A 27,038-nucleotide genomic window follows, 5' to 3' on the forward strand; every position below is an offset into this window, starting at 1 on the left:
TTTTGTTGCTGGTTTGCTTGCTTCTAGTTTTTCTATCCTTATAGCTTCAACTTTGGTTCTGGTTTCCCAGCTATAAACTTTACTCCCTTAATCATGGATCATGTTCTCCTTTAAGAGCCTCAGACAACCTTGGGCACCTTTGACAGATATCTTTTGTGAGTGACCTAAAATGGGTCCCCATCCTTTGGCACCATGTATCAGGGACTACACAGAACCCCTTTGATCAAGATCTCAATCTAGCAAACAATGACTTGCAATATCTTACACTATTTTTATTTCTTTTTGTAAATAGAGTTTATCTTTAAAGTGGCTTTTGCCATTGATACTTAATTTGTTTTTATATTTCTAGACTAATGTTTAAAAGCAAGTGCAAGTCTTTGGAATCTTATCCGTGCTATCAAGATGAAGAAACTAAGATTGCTTTGGCGGATTATACTGTGACTTATCAAGAGCAGCCACCAAATTCTTGGTTTATAGTATTCAGGTAAGGTTATTATAGAATGACAAATATGTCTCTAAATGACTTGCAGTATCTATATTTATGAATATTTATTTATGATAGTGGTAAAGGTATTAGCTTCTGGGTTGCTTTCATAAGTTAGTTAAAATTCTTCAACACTTCGCATTTTAAATGAGATATTATATAAAATTTTTATCTATTCATCAAAATATGAAGAATGTTTACTAATTATTAGAAACTTTTAGGTTTGTGATAAAAATAATATAACAAATTAATATGCTTTTAGAATAGAAAAAGATCCTTCAATTTCTAAGCAATAGCATATCTGGTAAAAGTCACAAATTACTTATAAAATTGAATTTTTTAATAAAGTTTGCATTTACTTGACAAAATAGCATATGAATAGTAATTTTTAAAAGAAAATAATATGCGTGCCTTTTAGTTATTTGGAACTTTGGAGTTTTAAAAAAAATTTCTTGGCATTGATGCAAATTTCAAACTTCCTTTAAGATTCATGTCAAGGGAAAGTTCATGCTTTTGTAATTACAGAGAAACATTTTTGGTTCCTCAAGATATGATTTTGGTTCCCAAAGTATATACTACACTTCCAATCTGTATCCTACACGTTGTTAATAATGACACAATGGAGCAAGTGCCCAAGGTGTTCCAAAAAGTGGTGCCTTATCTTTATACCAAGAATAAGGTAGGTATAAACTGTATTCTCCACATATGATAGAATGGCAGTGAAAAGTCATCAGCTTGTAGAGGGTCCTGAAGGGAGGGCAGAGTTGTTTTTAATCTATTTAACAGGCAAATAAGGCCCTGATCTTTCACTATAGAAGTCCCATATATTTAACAGTAGGAGGCATTTAATGTAAATGCTAAAGCATTCTTCACCTCTCAATCCTCTTTCTTCTTCTCCCCAAAGAAAACATGGCAAAAAGAAAGCACTGGAAATTCTAATTATTGAAATTTAAGAAGCATATAAATGCTTAAAATAGAAATGAATCTAAGGAGCTCCTTTAGCCTTATCCCAAAACAAAATCAGATGATTGTCTTTGTTTCCCACTGGGTTTTTATTCTACTCCTGTATATCTCAGAAAATTGTGGTCACATAGCCACCAACCATCACCACCTCATTTTGAGGGCTACATAAATTCCTTCACCAGCCAGAGGTACTTGGGGACCTTTCTGTGGCTGAATGATAGACCCTGATCTGTGACCTTCATTCAAACCACATTGCTTCTCTGTTCATTTAAATTTCATATTTGCCATTCTAACTAGTGTGAGATGGTATCCCATTGTGGTTTTGATTTGCATTTCTCTGATGGCTAGTGATGATGAACATTTTTTCATGTGTCTGTTGGCTGCATAAATGTCTTCTTTTGAGAAGCATCTGTTCATATCCTTTGCCCACTTTTTGATGGGGTTGTTTTTTTCTTGGAAATTTGTTTGAGCTCTTTGTAGGTTCTAGATATTAGCCCTTTGCCAGATGAGTAGATTGCAAAAATGTTCTCCCATTCTGTTGGTTGGGTGTTCACTCTGATGGTAGTTTCTTTGCTGTGCAGAAGCCCTTAGTTTAATTAGATCCCGTTTGTCAATTTTGGCTTTTGTTGTCATTGCTTTTGATGTTTTAGACATGAAGTCCTTGCCCATGCCTATGTCCTGAATGGTATTGCCTAGGTTTTCTTCTAGGGTTTTTATGGTTTTAGGTCTGACATTTAAGTCTCTAATCCATCTTGAATTAATTTTTGTATAAGGAGTAAGGAAGGGATCCAGTTTCAGCTTTCTACATGTGGCTAGTCAGTTTTCCCAGTACCATTTATTAAATAGGGAATCCTTTCCCTGTTTATTGTTTTTGTCAGGTTTGTCAAAGATCAGATGGTTGTAGATGTGTGGTATTATTTCTGAGGGCTCTGTTCTGTTCCATTGGTCTATATGTCTGTTTTGGTACCAGTACCATGCTGTTTTGGTTACTGTAGCCTTGTAGTATAGTTTGAAGTCAGGTAGCGTGATGCCTCCAGCTTTGTTCTTTTGGCTTAGGATTGTCTTGGCAATGTGGGCTCTGTTTTGGTTTCATATGAACTTTAAAGTAGTTTTTTCCAATTCTGTGAAGAAACTCATTGGTAGCTTAATAGGGATGGCACTGAATCTATAAATTACCTTGGGCAATATGGCCATTTTCACAATATTGATTCTTCCTATCCATGAGCATGGAATGTTCTTCCATTTGTTTGTGTCCTCTTTTATTTCATTGAGCAGTGGTTTGTAGTTCTCCTTGAAGAGGTCCTTTACATCCCTTGTAAGTTGGATTCCTTGGTATTTTATTCTCTTTGAAGGTATTGTGAATGGGAGTTCACTCATGATTTGGCTCTCTATTTGTCTGTTATTGGTATATAAGAATGCTTGTGATTTTTGCACATTGATTTTGTATCCTGAGACTTTGCTGAAGTTGCTTATCAGCTTAAGGAGATTTTGGGCTGAGATGATGGGGTTTTCTAAATATACAATCATGTCATCTGCAAACAGGGACAATTGGACTTCCTCTTTTCCTAATTGAATACCCTTTATTTCTCCTGCCTGATTGCCCTGGCCAGAACTTCCAACTCTATGTTGAATAAGAGTGGTGAGAGAGGGCATCCCTGTCTTGTGCCAGTTTTCAAAGGGAATGTTTACAGTTTTTGCCCATTCAGTATGATATTGGCTATGAGTTTGTCAGAAATAGCTCTTATTATTAAAAAGTCAGGAAACAACAGGTGCTGGAGAGGATGTGGAGAAATAGGAACACTTTTACACTGTCGGTGGGACTGTAAACTAGTTCAACCATTGTGGAAGACAGTGTGGCGAATCCTCAAGGATCTAGAACTAGAAATACCATTTGACCCAGCCATCCCGTTACTGGGTATATACCCAAAGGATTATAAACCATGCTGCTATAAAGACACATGCACACGTATGTTTATTGTGGCCCTATTCACAATAGCAAAGACTTGGAACCAACCCAATGTCCATCAATGACAGACTGGATTAAGAAAATGTGACACATATACACCATGGAATACTATGCAGCCATGAAAAAGGATGAGTTCATGTCCTTTGTAGGGACATGGATGCAGCTGGAAACCATCATTGTCAGCAAACTATCACAAGAACAGAAAACCAAACACTGCATGTTCTCACTCATAGGTGGGAATTGAACAATGAGAACACTTGGACACAGGAAGGGGAACATCACACACCAGGGCCTGTCATGGGGTGGGGACAGGGGGGAGGGATAGCATTAGGAGATATACCTAATGTAGATGATGAGTTGATGGGTGCAGCACACCAACATGGCACATGTATACACATGTAACAAACCTGCGCGTTGTGCACATGTACCCTAGAACTTAAAGTATAATAATGAAAAAAAAAATCACACACTCTCCCCCCCAAAAAAATAAATAAATAAAATAAATCTCATATTTGTCTTTTCAATCATTTCCCCTAAGAGAGAATCACAACAAATAATAATGTATACCTAGCTGGATATGAAGAGGACTGTTTTAGCTCTGATCTTCCATTCTGTAGCTTTATGTTTTTGAACCTCTTCATTTTTATTTTTGAGTTATGTCTGTACTTGACTTCTGAGATTCATTTCAGCCTATGATTCTATACATTATTTTGTGTAAATTAGAACATACTTATCTCATGAATACTGCTTTCGTTTAAAAGAAGGATAAATTTAAAAATGTATTAACTCCATACAAATCCTAATAGCTCTTTCATGCTGTCTTAGAGATTTTAGGAAACATTTTAAAAATAAGGGCAATTAAATTTTTGATGAAACTACTTAACCCCATTGATACATATGTGTGTGTATATGTATATATTATATACATATATAATCTGCGGTTTTGAAAAATTTTTAATAATTTTATTATAATTTAAAAGTTGTATGTGTTTCATTAAAACCTTAGCATGTTTTTCTATAATTTTTAATAAGATAGATTTTTTTACATTGCAATCAGATTTTATTAAATTTGAAGACATTATCAAATTGTAACTTGGGCTTCAATTACTTTTATTTTGTATTAAATTTGGCAAGTTTAACATTTACATTTTATAAGCAAATCTGATAAACATCAATATTTTTGTATACAGTTATCTATGTTTGGAATTATACACCTGAACATAATTTTTAAAAACTCACTTGATTAAAGTCAATGCATCAATATATTATTTTTACTTATTATTCTTGTCAATTACCTTGAAAGGGCATTTACATATCACTTAAAAACAGAACATTTTGTTAATAAAATTCAATTTCTGTACATCAAACATGTATTTACAAATTTTATTTGACCCACACAATTTCCTTTTATACTATATTTATTCTTCCCCATGTCCTAACAAATGATATCTCTAAACCAAGCTCGTCTAACCCACGGCCCATAGGCTGCATGTTGCCCAGGATGACTTTAAATATATCCCAACACAAATTCGTAAACTTTCTTAAAACACTGTGAGATATTTTTGTGATTCTTTTTCTTTAAGCTCCTCAGCTATCGTTAGTGTTAGTGTATTTTGTGCATGGCCCAAAACAATTCTTCCACTGTGGCCCAGGGAAGCCAAAAGATTGGACACCCCTCCTCTAAACCTGACCTTTCTGCAGCAGAACGCCTTGGGTTAAACCAAACTATAGAGCTAGTTCTTCACGAACAAATTTGTCCAAGCACCAGTGGATTATTTTTTGAATGTTTTTGAAGTTTGAGCTAGACTTCCTTTTGAATAGAAACAATTTATTTAATTTGTGATTAGAATTCAAAAGTCACAAAGATTAAGAGAAAGAAGATGATTTAATTTAAAGGGAGACTCTATCAAGGTTATAGATGTCATCAAATTCTATCTATGAATTCTGTATTACTCGATAAATAGACTAATGCTAGTCTTGAATACTTCATTTTGAAAGAGATCTTTAAAGAATATTTGGTTGAGCCAAGTATGAATCTGATTGTTATTTACATCTAGCATACTTCTTTGGGTTGGGTTGGGTTGGGTTTTTGTCTTAGAAACTCCACTGTAGACCTCCCTTTCTTGATTAAGCTTGAATTTTTCAGAAGTTCTAAGTGATACATTTTGAGTCAACAATCAGAAGAACATTCTAGCTCCACTTAATTCTTATTTTTAAGTTGTAAATTGAGATTGCAGCAAACATCTTCCTATCTCATATTTTATCTCTTCTACCCTCTCACTCTATCCAGCTCTGTTTAGAAAGAAAGTTAAGGCTGGGCACAGTGGCTCATGCCCATAATCCCAGCACTTTGGTAGGCCAAAGCGGGTGGATCACCTGAGATCAGGAGTTCGAGACCAGCCTGGAAAACATGGCAAAACCCCCATCTCTACTAATAATACAAAAATTAGCCAAGTGTGGTGGCGTGTGCCTGTAGTCCTAGCTACTAGGGAGGCTGAGGCAGGAGAATCACTTGAACCCAGAAGACAGAGGTTGCAGTGAGCCGTGATCATGCCACTGCTCTCCAGCCTGGGTGACAAGAGCGAAACTCCATCTCCAAAAAGAAAAAAAGTTAAAAGTGGAGAAATTGTGGAGGAGAATATCAAGCTGTGTGAAAAGTGGTCCCTTTTGTGCTGCAGTTTTCTTCTCTTCATAATTCTTGATCTTTGAACATTTATCCAAACAACCTTTGTCTCTGCTAAAATGTGGTTCCCAGAACTGAATGCTGCCTCTGAAAGTAATTCTGACCCACAAAATGTAAAGAGGATCATTGCTCCATTGTTTTGTACCCTGTGATTGTGTCTGTCTTTTGGTACCTACAAGGCATATTGATATGGTGGACTCAGGAGACACCTCAAGAGAGAACATCTTTGGCTGATTAGATAATGTCTAAAACGCTATTGAGCAGTTATATAACTAGCAATCTTAGATGGAAATTTTGTGGCTAATTCTGCCCAGCAGGCTCCTCAAGAGGCATCCTGGCTCATATGAAATTCACCAGAGGCCTTGACATATGCCTGCATGAAATTCATAAACCCCATGTCTGCAACCTTTACCTGATGTTGTGTCTTCTAATCTTATGAAAAAAGTAAATAAGTTTTCGTTCCCAATAAACTCATGTTGCTTTTAAGAATAGGTTTTATCTTTGAGGTTCACATGAGACATCCTTTTTAAATGAGCTACAGCAGAACTTTGATAAGCACTATTATTAAACTTACTAGTCTGTGGTTTGCAGAGTATATATTCTTCTTAAGTTTGAAAAATCAGAATTGTTTACTTTAGTTTTTTTCATAAATACTCAAGACCATACACTGTAATTCAGAATACTAGTCTATAGGATCCCTCAATACTCAGTACTCAATTATATAACTCTTTTACTACTGAATCCATTTAGCATAGCCAAGTTCTGTCTTGTAATCCTATCACTGATTTAGCTTTGGATTTTCACTTACCAATATCTATCCCACCATTTAATAACTTTTTCCTTTGTAATTATTCTGAGTGGAAGCAAAAACAAAATAATTTGGCTTTGCCTCTTTAATTCATTAGTACAATAAACTCAAATAATGATAAAAATATCAACACATATGTGCATTACACTTTGCAAGTAAAAATGCTTTATTATACTTTTTTTTTACTTGCCCCAAACATAATGTCATAAAGTCCTTATTGGTGTTGCAATTCTCATCTCATTATGGGGATTGGAATTCCAGCTAATATTTCTAGATGCATATGAAACTTTTTAAAAATTCATTCTGGCTTATATATGTGTATAGCTAGCTAGATAGATAGATAGATAGATAGATAGATAGATAGACAGACAGACAGACAGACAGACAGACAGACAGACAGATAGATAGATAGATAGATAGATAGATAGATAGATAGATAGATAGATAGATAGATAGATATAATTTTTACTTCTGGAATCTAAACCTACCAGAGAGCTATCTGTGGACAGAGTACAGCTGGAAGACAAATCTATCTTTTTATTCTTTATTAGGGGCATCTGGAATTATAATCTCAGAATTACTTTGAACATTTACATCTGTTATGATATCATGCTTTTGATTCACTGACTTCTTAGCCAGCTATCCAATTATGTTAAACCAAGCTCTTCCCCATCATAAAGTAAGCCATTCCCAGGCTCTTGAGCTTCCCCTTTTCTGCTGTCTAAAGAACTCATCCTCAATCACACATCAGGGTTCTGTGGAAGCAAATCAGCTATTAATTTTATAGTTTTACCTGTCATATCAACAGAATACATTTATTTGAACTCTTCTGCCTTTCTTACTTCAGTATTCCAGAAAGATGGATCTGGGAGACAGGAAAATCAAGTAAGAAGCTTTTGGGCTACTCTGGGATGGTGCAATGATAAGAATTTGCTGTGGGAGGCATTAGAAGAGGACATAGTAATCATCTATTGTGGTTAAGCACTTTATTTTATAGTTAAGGAACCACACAAAGGAAAATATCAGTTTATTGTTTTCCTGAAAACTTTGTAGGATAGTGCTTTCTAGGAGAAATTCCAAACATAATCCTAGTGATTCTATATTTATTAAGAGATCTTGGGACCTATAGATAATATCATAATAATAAGACATTTAGTACTATTAGATATTGTACATTTGAGAGAATAATAACGTAATTCATTTCTGTGTAATTTATCTTTCTTATAGAAGGGATATACTTTTGTGGCAGAAGCATTTACAGGTGACACGTACGTAACAGCCTCACGATGGAAACTGCGTCTCATTGGTTCTTCTGCTCCACTGCCATGCCTGTCTCGAGACTCTCCATGCAATACCTTTGCTATAAAGGAAATCCGAGATTACTACATACCCAATGATAAGAAAATTTTATTCAGGTACAAGTATATGACAGAAGGGGAAAGGCATTTCTAAAAAAATATTAATATTTTAGAATAAAAATAAATTCTGCAGTAAAATCCTGAGTCGGTTTTGAACTTCAAATTTTATATTCTTTTTGGAAACAATTAATTGAGTGTAATGTGATTATGTGGGCGTTATGTAAGATTAAGCCTGTATGACTACATATAATAGTAATGAGATTTCCTTAGTCTTCATTCTACTTGACTTTGATTAAAGATTCTTCATGACATGGCTTCCTCTTACTACTTTCTTCCTCTTCTGCTCCATCTCTGGCTAGTATTTTGTGGGGGTTTCTTTATCAACCAACTCAGTCTTCTTTTCATGCTCACCTATGTGCAGTGTTCTCCTTAAATAGCCTAATCATAGATTCCACTGTCTTTCGTTAATCAGTCTTCAATGTCCCTGCACTACTTTCAGCCCTTATTACCTTCGGTCTATAGAATTGTTTTGTTTCTGGAATCCATGACTCTGTTTTATTCCCTTTTCTGCATTTAATCAGTTTTTTCTCTCTCTCCATATCCATTCACATACTCATCCTTTACTACCACAGTAATTGCCTTTCAACCACATATATTTAAACATGTGATTTGCCTGCTTTAAAACCTTTGATAACGTTCCATTGGCTACAGATCAACTCCGAAGCACATAGCATGTTTTTAGCATTCTTGAACAGATGCCTAACACAGTGCACTCTCCTGACAGAACTAATGACCACCTCTTGGTATATATGCCCAGAAATTTTATTTTGCTCAAGCCTTTCCTCTTGTCTCATGTGTCCTGTCACCACCTCTCCACTTAAAAAAAAAATTCATCACCTTTAATGATAATTTTCAGTAGTAAAATTCTTTGTGCTTAAACCTTCAAATATAATTAGCTCTGGTCATGTTCCTATAGTCCTTTGTTCTCTCTGAGACTGTGACATATCAAATTCTATCTAGTTAACTTCACATTGGCCACTATGAGAATCAACATTGATTGAAGGCAATAATCATTTATTTTCAATATAGGACCTAACACAGTGTCTGATACATAATTGGCCTCCATTAACAACGTGTTGTTATTCAACATGTTGTTGGAATACTTATCTTCTCATTTTAATATACACTTCTCTGCACAGAAAATTTGGAAAATATGTGCATTCTCAAGAAGGAAAGAAACATACCAATAACTAAAAAAAGCAATTGTGATAAAATATTTTAACTACTATGATAGGAAACCATCATATCACATGGCAGGGCCACTAATAGACTAAAAAGTGACATTTAACCTACTACCTAAATGAGTCCCAGAAGCTGGGTTAAAGTCATCAAGCTGAGTGGTGAGGAAGGTGAACAGGGAGCTGCTTAGGTAGCACAAGTGAAAGTTCATAAATATACAGCCTTTTCTGGAAACTCAAGACATTGTTTTTTGTTTGCAGAGTTGGGTTTCAGCATGCTATAGTAAGAAGTAAGACCAGAATGTTAGCAAAGGCTTTCTGAGAAGAGCCTCACTGGACAAGAAGTATGGATTTTTACATTAGGAACAAGGGGACTCTTTAAAGGATTTTAAGAAAGATTACATTATCAGATTTGTGTTAAAAATTATGTCTGCATAGCATGAATTTTAAAAAGTACATTTTATATATATATATATATAATGTTATATATAAACTATATATATATAGTTTTTTTGAGACAGAGTCTTACTCTGTCACCCAGGCCATAGTACAGCGGCATGATCTTGGCTCATTGCAACTTCTGCCTCCCAGGTTCAAGTTATTCTCATGCCTCAGCCTCCCAAGTAGCTGGGATTACAGGTGCATTCCACCAAGCCTTATTAATTTTTGTATTTTTTGTAGAGATTGGGTCTTACCATGTTGTCCAGGCTAGTCTCAAATTCCTGGCCTCAAGTGATCTACCTGCCTCGGCCTCCTAAAGTCCTGGAATTACAGATGTGAGCAACGTCTCCCAGCCCGTTAATTACATAACAGAAAAGATGTTAGAACTTTATTATTTTTAAATTATATTTAATCATAAAAGACATGGAATATGAAAAAAAAAAAACTTCACTCAAGGCAGCAGTGTGTTGAATGAATGAAAGGGGAGCATAACCGGAGAGGGGGAAACCAGGTAAAAGCTTTGCAATAACCCAGGAGTGAGATTATGGCAGTCTGAAGTAGGGCAGCATATTGACCTGCGAGGACTCTGCCGTAACAGAAGTCCACACGCTGGGTGGGTGGCTTCAGCAATAGACATGCATTGTTGCAGAACTGTGGAAACTATTAACAGAAATGTGAGATCAAATTGTCAGCAGGATTGGTTACAACTGAGGCTGTGGGAGACAACCTGTTTCATTACTTTCTCCTGGCTTCTTGTGGTTTGCTGGTAATCTTTGGTTATCCTTAGCTTTTAGAAGCACCACATCTATCTCTGCCATCACCTTCACGTGGTGTTTTCCCCTGTATGCCTCTGTTTCCAAATTTCCCTCTTTTTTTACAGACTATCTTGCTTTGTTGCCCAGCTGGAGTTCAGTGGTACAATCATGGCTCACTGAAAACTCTAACTCCTGCCTCAGGCAATCCTCTCACCTCACCATAGCTGGTACTATGGGCATATGCCACCATGCCCAGTTAATTATTTTTTAAATTTTTTGTAGAGACAGAGTCTTGCTATGTTGACCAGGCTGGTCTCAAACTCTTGGCCTCAAGCAATCCTCCTGCCTTGGTCTCCCAAAAGTGCTGGGTTTACAGGCATGAGCCACAGTGCTCAGTCCTAAATTTCCCCTTTTTTAATGAGGACACCAATCATACTGGAGTAGAACCCACTCTAATGACTTAATTTTAACTTGATTCTCTGCAAAAGACCTTATCTCCAACTAGGTGACATTGTGAAGCACTGGGGGTTAGAACTCCAACGGATCTTTGGTGGTAGGAGGGGACACAATTCAACCCATTACAGGCAGTGACAGGGAATCTGGAGAGAAGAAAAAGGATTTTCAGATATTGAGGTAAAATTGACAGCCTTGCTGGAGTTCTAGAGTTTGACTTGGGAAATGTGTGGATGATGTCATTTACTTAGAGGGGAGAAGCTCATTTGCAAGGTGGGCCATAGGAAGACAACTAATTCCTTTTTAGTTTTTAAATGTGGTGGTCTAGTGAAATAGCCAAGTGATACTGCATAGGTAGTTCCACCGTAGACATTGATTTGGGAGTCATGATTCTGTTACTGTTCCTGAAAGTGCCCAGGAAAGTTTGTAAAATGAGAATCAGACCCAGGACAGAACATGAAGACTCTCTGATGTTTGTGGGAATGTCTGTCAATGGAAGCAAAGCAGCCCCCAAATAGGAGGGAAAGTATAAAAGCTGCTGTGCTTGTAGGAGAAGAGTTTTTAAAGGAGGAGGAAATCCGGGTCCAGAGAACACTGTCAAGTTCTCCTGAGAGGTAAAAGAAGAAGAGAACCAAAGTTTCTATAGGATGGTGACAAACTCCTTGAAACCTTGGCAAGAGTAGGTTTAGCACCTGGTGTGTTAGTCCATTCTCACACTGCTATAAAGACATACCTGAGACTCGGTAATTTACGGAGAAAAGAGGTTTAATTGATTCACAGTTCTACAGTATGTACAGGAGGCATGGCTGGGGAAGCCTCGGGAATCTTACAATCATGGCAGAAGATAAAAAGGAAGCAGGAACGATCTTCACATGGCAAAGCAGGACGGGGAAAGAGAGAGAGAGAGAGAGAGAGAGAGAGAGAGAGAGAGAGAGAAAGTGCTGTACACTTTCAAACACCCAGATCTCATGAGAACTCACTCACTATCATGAGGACAGCAAGGGGGATTTCCGTACCCATGATCCAATCACCTTCCACCAGGCTGCTACTCCAACACTGATTATCATAATTCAACATGAGATTTGGATGGGGACACAGAGCCAAACCATAGCACCGGTGTTGGTGATGGAGTAAGCACGTGGAAGATGGTAAGATGAGAAGAGTGGAGGCAGACAACTCTCCTTAGGTGCTGAGCTGGGAAGTTGGCAATGCAGTAGAGGCTGGACTGCAAGGTGGGCTGAAAGTTGCGTTGGTTTGTGTTTTTGCTTTGTTTTAATCTGTCTTAAAGATAGGAGAGAACTGTACTTATACACAAGCTAATTTCAAGGAGGAATAAAGAGTGGGGTCTTTTTAAGATACAGGAGAGGGGCCAGGCGTAGTGGCTCATGCCCGTAATCCCAGTACTTTACAAGGCTGAGGAAGGAGGATTGCTTGAGCCCAGGAGTTCAAGAACAGCCTGGGTAACATAGTGAGATCCTGTCTCTACAAAAAATAAAAATTTAGCTGAGCATGGTGGTGCATACCTGTAGTCCCAGCTATATTGGAGTCTGAGGCGGAAATAACATTTAAGCCCAGGAGTTTGAGGTGCAGTGAGCCATGATTGCACCACTGCACTCCAGCCTGTGCGACCTTTTTCATATATATAGAGAGAAAAAAGTGTCGTCTTTTAGTATCATCATATATATGAGACACATGATACTCAGAAAAGCAAATTTCTAGAGAAATTAAAAGTTGATTGAATCCTGAGCATTTGTGAGGAATCACCCAAAATGAGAACAAAAAGCCAACTCCTTAATTGCATTAAAAGGGGAGTTGGAAAGAATGAATTAGACTGCATGTTTCCAGTCTTTTTGCAAGAGGTTTCCAAACGATTGATGAGGGGTGAAGGTGGAGGCTGTGGCTACTATTTTAATTTCTCTGTATTTTTGTGAATCACAGAAAATGCTATTATCAGGGAAGCTCCAAAGGCTTCTGCCAGGAGTGCTTTTTGTGTAATAGAGAGGGTAGACGTGGCAGTAGTTTGCAGATCTATTAAGAGGTTTGGTGGCTTTTAGGGCTATCAAGTTTTATATTTGTTTATTTATTTTTATTAAGTTCTGGTGTGCCTGTGCAAGATGTGCAGGTTTGTTACATAGGTAAACATGTGCCATGGTGGTTTGCTGCACCTGTCAACACAACACCTAGGTATTAAGCTCAGCATGCATTAGCTCTTTTCCCTGATGCTCTCCCACCCTTAACCTCCCCCAACAGGCCCTAGTAAGTGTTGTTCCCCTCCCTCTCTCCATGTGTTCTCATTGTTCAGCTCCCACTTATAAGTGAAAATATGCAGTGTTTGGTTTTCTGTTCCTGCATTAGTTTGCTGAGGATAATGGCTTCCAGCTTCGTCTATGTCCCTGCAAAAGACATGATCTTGTTCCTTTGTATGGCTGCATAGCATTTCATGGTGCATATGTACCACATTTTTTTAATCCAATCTATCATTGATGGCATTTGGGTTAATTCCATGTCTTTGCTATTGTGAATAGTGCTGCAGTGAACATATACATGCATGTATCTTTATAATAGAATAACTTATATTTACCTGGGTATATACCCAGTAATGGGATTGCTAGGTCAAATGGTATTTCTGGTTCTAAATCTTTGAGGAATCACCACACCGTCTTCCACAGTGATTGAACTAATTTACATTCTCACCAACAGTGTAAAAGAGTTTCCATTTCTCCACAACCTCACCAGCATCTATCATTTCCTGACTCTAATAATCATCATTCTGACTGGCATGAGATGGTATCTCATTGTGGTTTTGATTCACATTTCTCTAATGATCAGTGATGTTGAGCTATCTTTTATGTGTTTTTTGGCCACATGTACGTCATTTTTTGAGAAGTGTCTGTTTATATCCTCTGTAGGGCTATCAAGTTTTATAAGTGACTGCTTATTACATCTAAACAAAAAGTTATATGTTTTAAATCTAGGATTTGATGATAATAGAAGTTCTATTTCCTTTTGTTTTACAGTACTATATTGGGATCCCTTGCCAAAGTCTGTAACTCCAGTATTTTCAGGATGTTAGTGAACTTTACAAAGTAGTTTTACTTTTAGGTTATCATATCAGAAAATTAGACAGTTTTCCTTACTGTATTGGTCTGTTCTTGCATTGCTATGAAGAAATACCTGAGACTGGGTAATTTCTGAAGAAAAGAAGTTTAATTGGCTCACAGTTCTGCAGGCTGTGCAGGAAGCATAAAGCTGGCATCTGCTTAGCTTCTAGGAAGGCCTCAGGAAGCTTCCAATCATGGCAGAAGGGGAAGGGGGATCAGGCACATCACATGGCCAGAGCAGGAGTAAGAGAGAGAGAAAGGGGGAGGGGGATACACATGTTTAAACAACCAGATCTCATGACAACTCACTCATGTCATGTGAACGGCACCAAGTAGACGGTGCTAAACTATTCGTGAGAAACCTGTCTGCAAGATCCAGTTACCTCTCACCAGGCCCTGCCTCCAACAGTGAGGGTCACAATTTGACAGGAGATTTGGGCAGGGACATATATCCAAACTATCTCACTTACTGACTTGAGAGAAAGACCAACATACTTGCTTATAATGTTAACTTTTTTTTCTTTACAGATATTCAGTTAAAGTTCTAACACCACAACCTGCTACAATACAGGTACGCACATCCAAGCCAGATGCATTTATCAAGCTGCAGGTCCTAGAAAATGAAGAAACTATGGTGAGCTCTGTTGGAAAAGGCCAAGCCATAATCCCAGCATTTAACTTCTTGAAGAGTGAGAAAGGTTTGAGCTCCCAGTGTAAGTGTGCCTTTATGAACAGGATAGTTAGATTCATAAATGGATATTTATATGTTCATGACACTTTAAAAATGAAAATAAAGTAGCAAGTAACCACTTAAATTGTGAAACTTGATAGTACAGTAAAATATTACAAGTATAACATTTGCATGTCAAATTAGGCTCTGAAAATCAATATAGGCTTATTTTAAAGCCTTTTCACCTTGGAGAAAATTTACTTTCCTATTACATGAGCCTTCTTATTAAGAAGTCAGATTTTTATTATTTTGAAAGAATATTTTTACTTTTTAAAATTCCTAATTCATTATTTTCAGAAAATATTCTACATACTAAAATTAACAAAAACTAAAGTTATTACTTTCAATATACTATTCTCAATGAGTTATTAAGTAAATAAAATAATTTTGGAAATAATGGTTAGCAGTGCTACTCTGAGGTGTATTACTTAGTTATGTTAGCAACTTGATTCTGTAAAAGTCACACATTACCAATGTAGAATATTTGGAAAAATAGAAAATTACAAAGAAGGGAACAAGAAATGCCTTATAATCATGCTACCCAGGAAAAAAAAAAAGTTAGTATTTTAGCTTTTTTGCCAAAACACACTGTAAATATTTTGGCTTTTATGCCTTTATTCTCCATTTTTGCATTTCAATTTTAAGCAAAACTGGGTTCTTATCTATTTTGCCCATTGATATTTCTTCTTTCTTAAATCGTAACTTTTTTCCTTTTTGTGGCCTTGGCTGTGACCTCCAAACCAAGGTTAAATAAGTGATGATGATGTATTTCCTTTTCTTAAGTAGGAACACTTGTGACATTTATCATCTTTGTTAGTGGCTTCTAATAATTAGACTTTATGAAATGAGAAATTTTAATATTGAATGAGTTTGGAACATTATTAGTTATTTTTTGTTGTTGTTTATAGAAATCATCAAATTTTACTCCTTTGAGTTTAATAAGTTGAGTTTTAATTTTGAATCACTCTTGCATTCTTACAATAAAACCTATTTGGCCAATGATGATTTCATATACTCCTATGTTTAGAATATATAATTTTACTCAGTTTGCTGCATCATAATCATCACTTTGTATCTCTATGAGAGTTTTTTCCTCTCTGTGGGTGCACCCGTACATTATTCTTTTCCAGTTCTCAAGCTGAAATTATAATGAATTCTTGAAATTAATTTGAGAGCTTTTTAGTTTTTCTATTTTGGAGTCTTTTAAATTGTCCAGGATTCATTTCTTTAAAAAAAAACTTATTAGCTTTGTCCTTAAAACTTTCTAAATCTGATGTTTCTGGGGGAGAGACTTGTTTTTTCTTTTTACTATTTAAGAAAATAATTTCCAAGGTTATTTTTTAACTGCCTTTCGTTTTTATAGACTATATTTTTAGTGAAAGTAGAGATTCATTTAGTTTTTCCAATTTATCTGCATAAATTTGCATACAAGATTTAAAATTTTTAAATATCTTCTCAATAGGTTTGTATAAATATATTCTTTTTTATTTATTTGTAAGTTATTCTTAATCAGACTTTTTTAATTTACTCTGTACTATTGGTCTTCTCTTGGAAAGAATTGAATTTATTATTATTCAAACCTCAATGGCTCTTTTAGATTTATAATCTACTTCATTAATATTTATATTTATCTTTTAAAACCCTTTCTCTACTTTTAAAATTTAGTCAAATGTCTTTTCCTCTAGCTTTGCTAGTTTCAATTTAGTTCATACTTTAAATCTTGTTTTTAAATAAATATACTTAATGCTATACATTTTTCTAACTGGCTACATATATTTTATTATACTTTATAACTTAGAATGTTATAAAATTTTATATGTAGTATTATGTTAGTCATGAGCTATGATTTATTTTTGACCTTTTCTTTAACCTTAGTGTTTATAATATTTTTAGAATTCCTAAGTAATAAAATTGTTTTATTTAGCCTATTTCTGTTAATTTCGAATTGAATTCTGTGGAGTTAGAAAGTGTAGATATATTTTCTACTTTGAGGATTTGATTGGTGTTTTTCCTGTTTCCTGATTCAAATCAAGTTTGATTACTGTCCCACTGAGGTTTACAAAGAACTCTATTTTGGAGGTCGTTTGATGTCTAAATGCACACATAGACTTTCATAAAAGTCAAACTTGCTAATTATGATATTTAAAATGTCAAGATTGTCATTTGTATTTTACCTAATTGGTGTGTAAATTTGTTAGTGATGTGTATTAAGATCTTCTATTTTTATTTTTAAATGTGTGATAACATCTCTAACTCTAATATGTTTAGTTTTACATATTTATATGCCATGTTGCTAGTTATATAAGTTTCATATTTGCTTTATAATTTTTTTGTATTGTATTTTTAAAATAAACATAAAGCAACCTTCTCTTAACTTTAACAAGATTTCTTATCACTGATTCTTCCTTTTGTTATTCTTCCTTTTGTTATTCTTCCTTTTGTTATTATTTGCCTGTTGATGCTCTTCATTTGTTTAGTTTTCTATCCTCTACATGTTTTTGCTGTCAGTCTTTCTCTTGTAAATGGATATTTTTTCTACACAATGATATATGGACTGGCTTTGTGCCCTGCCCAAATCTCATCTTGATTTATAATCCAAATTGTAATCTCTGCATGTTGGGAGAGGGACCTCGTGGGAGGTGATTAGACCATGGTATTTTCGTGATAGTAAGTGAGTTATCGCAAAATCTGGTGGTTTTGTGAGGGATTTTTCCCCCCTTTGCTCTGCACTTCTCTCTCCTGTCACCATATGAAAAATGATGTGTTTGCTTCCCCTTCCCCTTCTGCCGTGATTGTGAGTTCTCTGAGGTCTCTTCAGGAATGCGGAACTGTGTGTCAATTAAACCTCTTTCCTTTATAAATTACCTAGTTGGGCAGTTATTTTTAGCAGTGTGAGGGCAGACTAATATAAAATGCAAGATTCTTGTCACTAAAATGGGGGAATGCAGTCCATTTACATTTATTTTGATGCATGTGCTTTTTTTGAATTCTTTCATCACATTGTATTTTTTAATTGATTACATCTTCTAGTTGAACTTTTCCTAAGCTATTTCATAATCAGCACCCTTCCTGAACTCTTTTTCCCAATAGTGTTTATTTTAATTAAACGTACAATCAACTTACTAGAAATAACTGTCATTTTTCTATATGTAAAAATCTTTATATCCCTTTTCTATCTAATATCTGTATTTTATTTTTATTTTTATTTTTTTAGTTATATAAGTGGACATTCCAGAGCAATACAGATTTGAGTGGTAACACTCACTTTTGACTCCCTGTCCCTCTCTCCTTAACAACTACTGGCAAGTTAGGGAGTATGAACTGAGCAACAGGTCACTGCAAATGCTTTGATATCCCATCACCTTACACAGGCTTCAATAGTGTGAGTCTCTGTCTTTTCCCAGTCCAGTGTTCTATCCAGGAACTGCTCCTAGCTAGTGGGACGAAGGTTTTATTATTTACACTAACTTGACTGGAGGCACTCAGTCTATAAAACAAATCCTTCCTATCATTCTCCCCAGAGCTTTCTGCAAGATAGACCTTGCCGCATGTCGCTCTACTTCTGAGTATTGTTTCCTAAATCAGTTTTTGGTTTTGATCACTAACATAGGGTAAGAATCCCATCTCCAAGGAGACAAGGAGTATAGTTCGGGCTGTGACTTTAATCAAGATTTTCACACTGCTTTGAAATCTCCGTGTGCTTTTTAATTATCTCATTATTATGATTTATAGAATGTCAAATATTATATACACATACCTCTGATTATTTTCTCCCTATTTCATTCTTTCCACATTTCTAGTCTGACTTTCAAGTTTCTTCTGATTTTATTGCATAACTCAATGTAATTGGGCTCACTAAACATAACTTCCGTCCTCCCACTGTACCACAATATTTCCCTTCTAAATGTCCCCAATAAATAGTCCTGCCCACTCGACATCAACATGTTCATCATTATTTTGTTCCTAGATTTTTGATTTTGTTTTTTTTGAGATGGAGTCTCACTCTCTCGCCCAGGCTGTAGTGATTTCAGATCACTGCAACCTCCACCTCCTGGATTCAAGTGATTCTCGTGCCTTAGCCTCCCAACTAGCTGGGATTACAGGTGCGTGACACCACACCCAGCTAATTTTTGTATTTTAGTAGAGACAGGATTTCATTACGTTGGCCATGCTGGTCTCAAACTCCTGACCTCAACTGATCCACCTGCATCAGCTTCCCCAAGTGCTGGGATTACAGGTGTGAGCCACTGTTCCTAGATTTGTTTTGAATGCCTGTAATGATTTACCCATAATTCATCAACAAATATGATTGAGGGAATTTGTTAAATAAAACTCTTTGTATTATATGTTGCATCATTTACAAAATTTAACTTGTATAACATACTTACCTTTATCAAATGTTTTTTACAATTTGGACTTCCCAATTTGATTTATAGTTATAATAAATTATATAAATATTTTCAATATTCAATAATATTTGCTATTTTAGAATAAGTCCTAGTTGATTGTGGTGTGTTATTCTTTTTTAAAAATAGATTCGGTTTGCAATTATTTTAGTGGGAATTTTTTATACATATTCTAATTAATACGTATAGTGAACAAATATGTTAATAATATGTTTACTAAATGCTTATATAGATTGAATGTATCTCTGTTCCTTAACTGTTTAATTCTGCATAGATCTTTGAACATACTCTATCTCTCTTTTAAAAATCACATATTATATGATATCCATTTGTAGAAAAGTCTTTTGTTCCTGTTGTTCTTTTAATTACTAGTTACTGTACAATACCCCAAATGGTCTTAGCAGGGAGTTTAACTCCAGCCTTCCATGAATAGTAAATCGAAGCTTATTTGGACAGCAAGATGCACAAAGAAGTAAGGATCCTTCTGTTCCGATCCTTAGAATAATTTTAAATTATTTAAATTTAAAACTTTTAAAATTTAAATTTATTTTTACTTTAAATTTAAATGTTAATGTTTTAAATACTTTTAAATGAATAAGAATCCTTAGAATGCTTTTTATTTGGAAAGAAAAATAGAAGCCTTTAAAAGAGGGCTGTCTTCATCCTGTCCTATTAACCATGGAAACAACGTGTGAATTGTTGTCATAACCGAGGGATATGCCTTTCCAATGAGACTTGGAAGAGAATTAAAGAAATATCACACTGGGATGATATAATTAGGGCACAAGCGCAGTGTTTAAGTCACAGGGAAGTGGGAAATGCACGTACTATATTAGTAGGGTTGAGCTTGGGCAAAGCTGTAGTACTCTTTCAGTTCTTTTGAGCATGTCATCTTTTCTGCCATCACTTGTCCTTCACCCCTGAATATCTCCTGGGTTGTTTTCAGCACTTAGGTTCAGCACTCCTTTGTGGTTTCTCATTCAAACTTGCCCACACTCCGTTTCTAGTTTTTTCTTTAGATGTGTTAAGACCATTAATCAGATAATGTTTTGTCAGTCGGAATGTTGTTTATGACTCTTTTAAATGGCTATTTTCTTTACTCGGGTACATTTTACACTGGTATTATAGTTTAGTTCATAGAGGGAACTCAATTCCAAAACCTTAGTGGGCACATATGTGCAGCTCTCCTATGCTATTTGTGACCTCATGCTTTTTTTTTAATTAGCTAATTACCACCACCAATTTTCTCTGAAATGTTTAGATTCAAATTCTTGCAGGTAACACTGTTTATAGTTTGTCATCTAGTTTAATCATTGTTTCATTCAAAATTTACCATTTATAAGAGAGGCATACATAAGTGTTTAAAACCAATTTTTATAGGTTTACCTCTGGCCAAGAAAGATACAGAAAAATTGAGCAGAAGGGTAATTGGTTCAGAGATCAGAAATTGATCCAAAAGTAGAGCCAACATCTATAATGGCTCTTATTTTACACATATTTCTATTTTACCATTAGTATTTCCAGATGAACTTTAATACAATTTTTCAAGTTTTCTCAAAACACACAGAAATCATTGTTTTTCTTCTGACTGCTTTGAATATATAGATACCTTAATTTAAGGAAAACTGACATTGTTACAATAACGAATTTGCATGCAAGGAAAGGCTATTTGCATTTTTTCATGACCTCTTCTATGTTTCACAGAAAAGATTGAAAGGTTTCTCCATACAGATTGATAGAACTATTATTGTGCATTAGATAATTTCTTCATTTAGACTTCAAACAGGGTGTTGTTTTAAAATTGATGCTATTAATTTGTGTTTATGAGTGATATAAGCAGACACTGAATTTAAAAATAAACATTTTTCAGTGGCTTCTCTTGGAAACAAATCCATTTACATATCCTTTTCTGGAGTACACCCACCAAAAATATTAATACATGCAAAAAATGTGTGTGTGTGTGTTTTTACAGGATATGACACACTACCTTGATAAGTATTCTGTACACAAACACTCTTACCATGTGCTAAAGGAGAAGTAAACTTCATTGCAAGGATGCAGAAGTTCAAAGTGAGCCAGTCACAAAACTTAATACAGACTTCTTTAGGTTTTGTATCATATCATAGGAATTTACAGAATATCTGTATTTCTTATAATTCTTCAAGAAGAAAATCTTATATTAACACTTATGCTATAAAGTTAATACAAAATTTGTAACTTTGAATGTTTTGTAAAATTTGTAATTTTAAAATTTGTAATTTGGGAAACATAATTTTTCATAAAATTTACATCCTAGATAATTGAGTATTTGGGGAAGCCCTATAGACTAGGAATAATACTGTATTTTATTTCATATGGTTATATAAGGCTCCTACAGAGAGTGATCTGTGATATGCCCAATCTTTAAAATTCAAGGATGACTTTTAACAAATAACCTGTGTATCTAATTTTCTGAATGTGTACATGCATATATACTAAACAAATGTTTAGAAGTAGAACTACTAGGTCAATGAATGGGTACATGCATTGTTATTTTCTCATACATTGTCTAGTTGCCCTCTACTGAGTTTGTGTAAATTTATCCTCCTTTATCCATACTCCCCTGATTGACAGAGTTATATTTCTTGACTTTTGTCATCTGAATGCTAAAAGTATTAATTTATGTTTCATTTCTCTTTAGTGAGGTTTGAACGTGTTTTTATGTGTTATATTTCCTCTCTTTGTATTACCTTCTTTGCAAATGTTTAAGTGCTTTCCCATTATTTTATTGAAGTTAGCTACTTTTTTCTAGTTGATTTGTAGAGTCTCATACATTAGGGAAATGTGCCCTTTTTCCTATGTGTTTCTAATTTTTTTGTAAAAAATGACTTATGAATTAATGACTAACAGATCGATGGAAGGAAGTAAAGGACAGGACCTTTGTGTCATACATTTTTAATTTTTTATTAAAGTATAATGTATATACAGCAAAAAGTATAAATCAATGTTTTGATAAGTACATACTTTAGTGTGACCCACACCCCTAACAACATATAAAATATTTCTGTTACCCAGAAGATACTTCAGGCCATTTTCATTCAATTTCCTCACCCTCAAAGAGGCAATCACTGGTCACATTTCCATCACAAAACTAGCTTTGCCTGTTTTAGAACTTCATAAAATTGGAACCATATAGTATTTATCTTTTGACACTGGCTTCTTTTGCTCAGCATAATTTTTTTAAGTTATATCCATGTTATTGCATATAACACTGTTCTATTTCTAGCTATGTTTCTGAGAACTAACTCCGTTGTATGGAGATACCACACTTTGTCTACCCATTCTCCTTTTGGGCATACGGGTTTATTACAGTTTTTCAATATGGTGACTCAAGCTGGTAAGGAAATGCTTGTATAAATCCTCTTTTGGACTCATGTTTTCATTTCGCTTGGATCAATATTCAGGAGTTGAATTAATATGTCAGAGTTTGACATATGTATACATTTATTTTAAAATGGTAAACGGTTTATGAAATGGATTGTATCTTGTTACGTTCCCAACAAGGTATAGAAGTTCTGGTTTCTCACATTTTTTCTCACATTTATTGTTGTCAATGTTTTTAATCCATCATTCTAGTGTATATATTGTACTATTTCTTTGTAGTTTAATTTGCATTTCCCTTCTGACTAATGACGTTGAGCATCTCATGTGTGCTTACTGAACATGTGTATAACTTATTGATTTCAGGATTTATTCACACATTACACACCCACATTTTTAATGAGGTGTCTTTATTATTATTAACCTGTTCATATATTCTGTATGTTCTGGATACAAGTTCTTCATCAAATGTATGCTTTGCCAATATGATCTTTTAGTCTAAGCTTTGTCTTTTCACTTCCTTTACAGCAACTTTAGAAGAGCAAAAGCTTTTAATTTTTATAAAATTGGAGTTGTTAAAAAACTTAGTGCTATTTGTATTTTATCTAAGAAATCTTTACCTAATCTAGGATCATGAATATTTTCTTTCATGTTTTATTCTAAAAGTTTTATAATCTTAGCATGCATGTTTACTTTCATGATGCATCTTGAAATAATATTTATGTATGGTTTAAGGTAGGCAGTCAAAATTATTTTTATTCCCATGTAGATATCCAGTTTTTCTGGCACTGTGTAATGGAAAGATGATATTTTCTCCATTGAATTATCTTGACATTTTAGTCAAAAGTCACTTAACCATGTGTGTATGGGTCTACTTTTGAACTCAGGATCGACTGATCTAAATGACTACTCTTCCTCCAACACTGCATTTTCTTCAAAATTGTAGCTTTTAATTGGAATTGGATTGCATTGAACTTGGGAAGCACTAACTTCTTAACAAAACTAGCTTTCTGGTCCATGAACACAGTACATCCCTCAATTTAGTCTTCAATTTCTGTCAGCAGCTTTTATACTGTGAGTCAGCAGATTGTGCATATACTTTACTATTTTCACATTTAAATGTTCTATTTTTAGTGGTGCTCTACCTAGGACTAAAAATACATACTTTATGCAATTTGATATCTGTATTCATTCTCCAGGACTGCTACGGCAAATTACACAAAGCAGATGGCTTAATACAATGAACATTCATTCCCTTACAGTTCTGGAAGGCAGAAGTCTGAAATCAACATGTTATCTAGGTCACACTGCTGTTGAAAGCTCTAGGAGAGAATCTTTCCTCCTTTCTTCTAGCTTTTGGTGGATCCAGGTTTTCCTTGTCTTGAGACAAATTAACTCTGCCTATCTCTGCCAACATCTTCACATAACCCTCTTATTTGTATGTCTCTGTGTTTTACCATTTTTCTGTCTCCTTTAAGGATACCCATCATTGGATTTAGGGTTTATCCGAATCCAGGTTGATGTCTTCTTAGGATCTTTTTCTTAATTAGAACTGCAAACACCCTTATGTCAAATAAGGTCACATTCTAAGTTATTGGGTGGACATACCTTTTTTGGGGGGTCACTATTTCACCTCCCACAATATCATACCATGAATCACTTATCCTCTTTTCACGTTTTTTCACTCTGTGATTCTATTTCAATCATTTCTATTGCTTGTATTCAAGTTTACTAATCTTTTCTTCTGAATTTGACAATATGTTGTTTAAGTCTATCCAGATATTTTTTATTTAAGATATAGTCAGATCTGGAATTTCATTTTGATTCTTCATATATTTCATTTTTCTGTGATACTCACCATTTGTTCACTCAGTGTGTTCATCTTTTTCCATAAATCCTTAAGCACATTTTAAATAACTTTTTAAAAGTCCTTGTTTGATGAGTCCAACATTTTTTATCAGCTTTGTGTCTATTTCTATTGAGTATTTTCTCAAGTTATGGTCACATTTTCTGCTTCTTCATATATCATATTGATTGTGTGCTGTATATTGTGCGTATTACACTGCTAAGAGTCTAGATTATGCTCTTTTAATTGAAAGAGTGTTGAATCTTGTTCTGGTGGGCAGTTAATGTATTGGCAGCTTGATCCTGGTCCTGAGTTTAAGTCAGTACTAGAGTTGCCATGACTCTAGTGTTAGGGTAGCTCTACTCTTAAAAAGCTTGGCCTTTCTTGGGTCTCAAGTGAATGCTCTGCATATTCATTGAATTCCCTTCGTTTTGACAAGTCAGAATTTCAATGTCTCTCAACACTGTGCAACTAACAGAATCTTCATTAAGCTCACAACCCCCCAGTAGTTATTGTCTGCCTGGTATTGTTCAGTGTTTGTACAAATGAAGTTTAGAATTCAGCTAAAGACTCAAGTGGACCCCATGTCTATTTCTGAGCTCCTTTACTGCTCATATACTCCCTTCTGGTATCCTACCTCAAATTTTAGTTGTCGCAGGAGCCCCACTCACCCAACTTTGTTTCCTAAACCTAGCAACACTGTTGTTCACTACTTTGGGCTGTACCTCCCTGTATACAGTTGGGAAGCTACTTGCAGGCAAAAATCTCTGGAAATCAAGAGGTCACTTTGTATGTTTCCCTTGTCTCAAGGATCACAATCCTGGGCTGTATATTTTCCAGTGGCTAAAAACAGTTGCTTTATACATTTTGTCCATTTTTATCATTTTTCGTGGTAGGAGAATAATCCCAATGTCATGGCTGGAATTAGGATATCCCTGGGTCAGTCATTTATGCTTTTTAACTAGATGTTTGATGACTTAATTAATAATGTTCAACACATTTCCATTTTTAAACCTATCAGCAGTACTTATATTATCTGTTAATTAGAAAATAATTTAAAATTGAAAATTAAAGAGAAAATCTTTTATAAGTGTGATAACATATATATGTGGCATTAAACACAGAGAAAATCAGAGTGTGTGGCATTAGCTTAGGGTCATTCAGGTGGTACAAAATAAATGAGAAATTGTTGAACTGCTATATATACTTTTAGAAATAAGTGGTTACTTAGAATATACATTGTTCTGTGCTTGTCACATACTATTATAGTAGATTTCTTTAAGATCAATAAACCAGTCATACTGTTTTTTATCTCATTAAAACAAAAATAATTGGCCTATTCCTTTGAGTGTTTTATAAAGGAATCTAACTAATTTAGTCAGTAATAACTATGTATATCACATATTTTAACTTTAACTTAGTATTTCTCCTATTCAGCTAGCAAGCACATTCTTTCATTTCATTCTGCATCCAAGAAAGACCAAGAAGTGTATGTTAAGAAGAAAGCTGCTCAAGGAATTCAGAAATCCCCCAAGGGTAGAGCTGTAAGTGCAATACAAGACATTGGTCTACCTCTTTTGGAGGAGGAAACTACCAGTACACCCACTACAGAAGACAGTTCCAGCACACTACCGCAGGTATATTAAAAACAATTGTTCAGTTGGACTGTTCCTAAAATCCTAACATAAAACAAAACAATATTTTCCTCCAAAACAGTGTATAATGTGTGGTGCTCCCAATGTATAGCCAGAATTGGAGAATAAGAGAGACTTGAACAGTTTCTCTGTGCCAAGATCTTTAAATACATGGCAAATGTAATCTGTACATGAACTCTATAATGTACCTGTAATTATCTAATATTACAGTTGGGTTATAAGAGGCTATATAGCTTTGAGGGTCACATATTAATAAATGTCACATATTAAAGGTCATATATTAATAAAACTTAATTTGTGTGTGCTTACAATTAAAGGGAAAAAGGACAATGAATGTATTTATAAAACAGCAGACAAAGGCATGACCTAGCCATTGGAAACCAAAAAGTAAAATAAATTTAAATTAAATTAAAGGAATAAAAAAGAAAATAAAATGCCAGAAATAAATGATAATATCACAGAAATTACAATAAATCCAAATAGATCAAATTAATCAACTAAAATGCTAAAATTTTAAAGTTATATAAAAACAAGATCTAACTATAAGTAGTTCAAAAGTGACATTTTAAACAAAATGCTGCAGAAAGTTTCATGATAGAATGATAGAAAAACATACAAATATGAACCAAGAGAGAGCTGTGATTATAGTTGTTTTTTGTTGTTGTTGTTGTTGTTGTTTGTTTGTTTGTTGAGATGGAGTCTCGCACTATTGCCCAGGTTGGAGTGCAATGGCGTGATCTCGGCTCACTGCAACCTCTGCCTCCTGGGTTCAAGCGATTCTCCTGCCTCAG

General features: G+C 34.8%; 1 protein-coding gene across 1 annotated transcript in view; it reads left to right on the plus strand.

Moving 5' to 3' along the window:
* The window catches only part of ADGB (androglobin), a 232,929-nt gene that overhangs the window by 152,879 nt on the left and 53,012 nt on the right, over positions 1–27,038 (plus strand). Inside the window, exons 24-28 of the mRNA XM_005552076.5 lie at positions 350–484; positions 1,010–1,163; positions 8,132–8,319; positions 14,779–14,963; positions 26,030–26,229. Of these exons, the coding sequence (XP_005552133.3) occupies positions 350–484; positions 1,010–1,163; positions 8,132–8,319; positions 14,779–14,963; positions 26,030–26,229 (862 nt within the window). The remainder of the gene's footprint in view (positions 1–349; positions 485–1,009; positions 1,164–8,131; positions 8,320–14,778; positions 14,964–26,029; positions 26,230–27,038) is intronic.

Source organism: Macaca fascicularis, chromosome 4, assembly GCF_037993035.2.
Source record: "Macaca fascicularis isolate 582-1 chromosome 4, T2T-MFA8v1.1".
In the NCBI taxonomy this organism is placed as follows: Eukaryota; Metazoa; Chordata; class Mammalia; order Primates; family Cercopithecidae; genus Macaca; species Macaca fascicularis.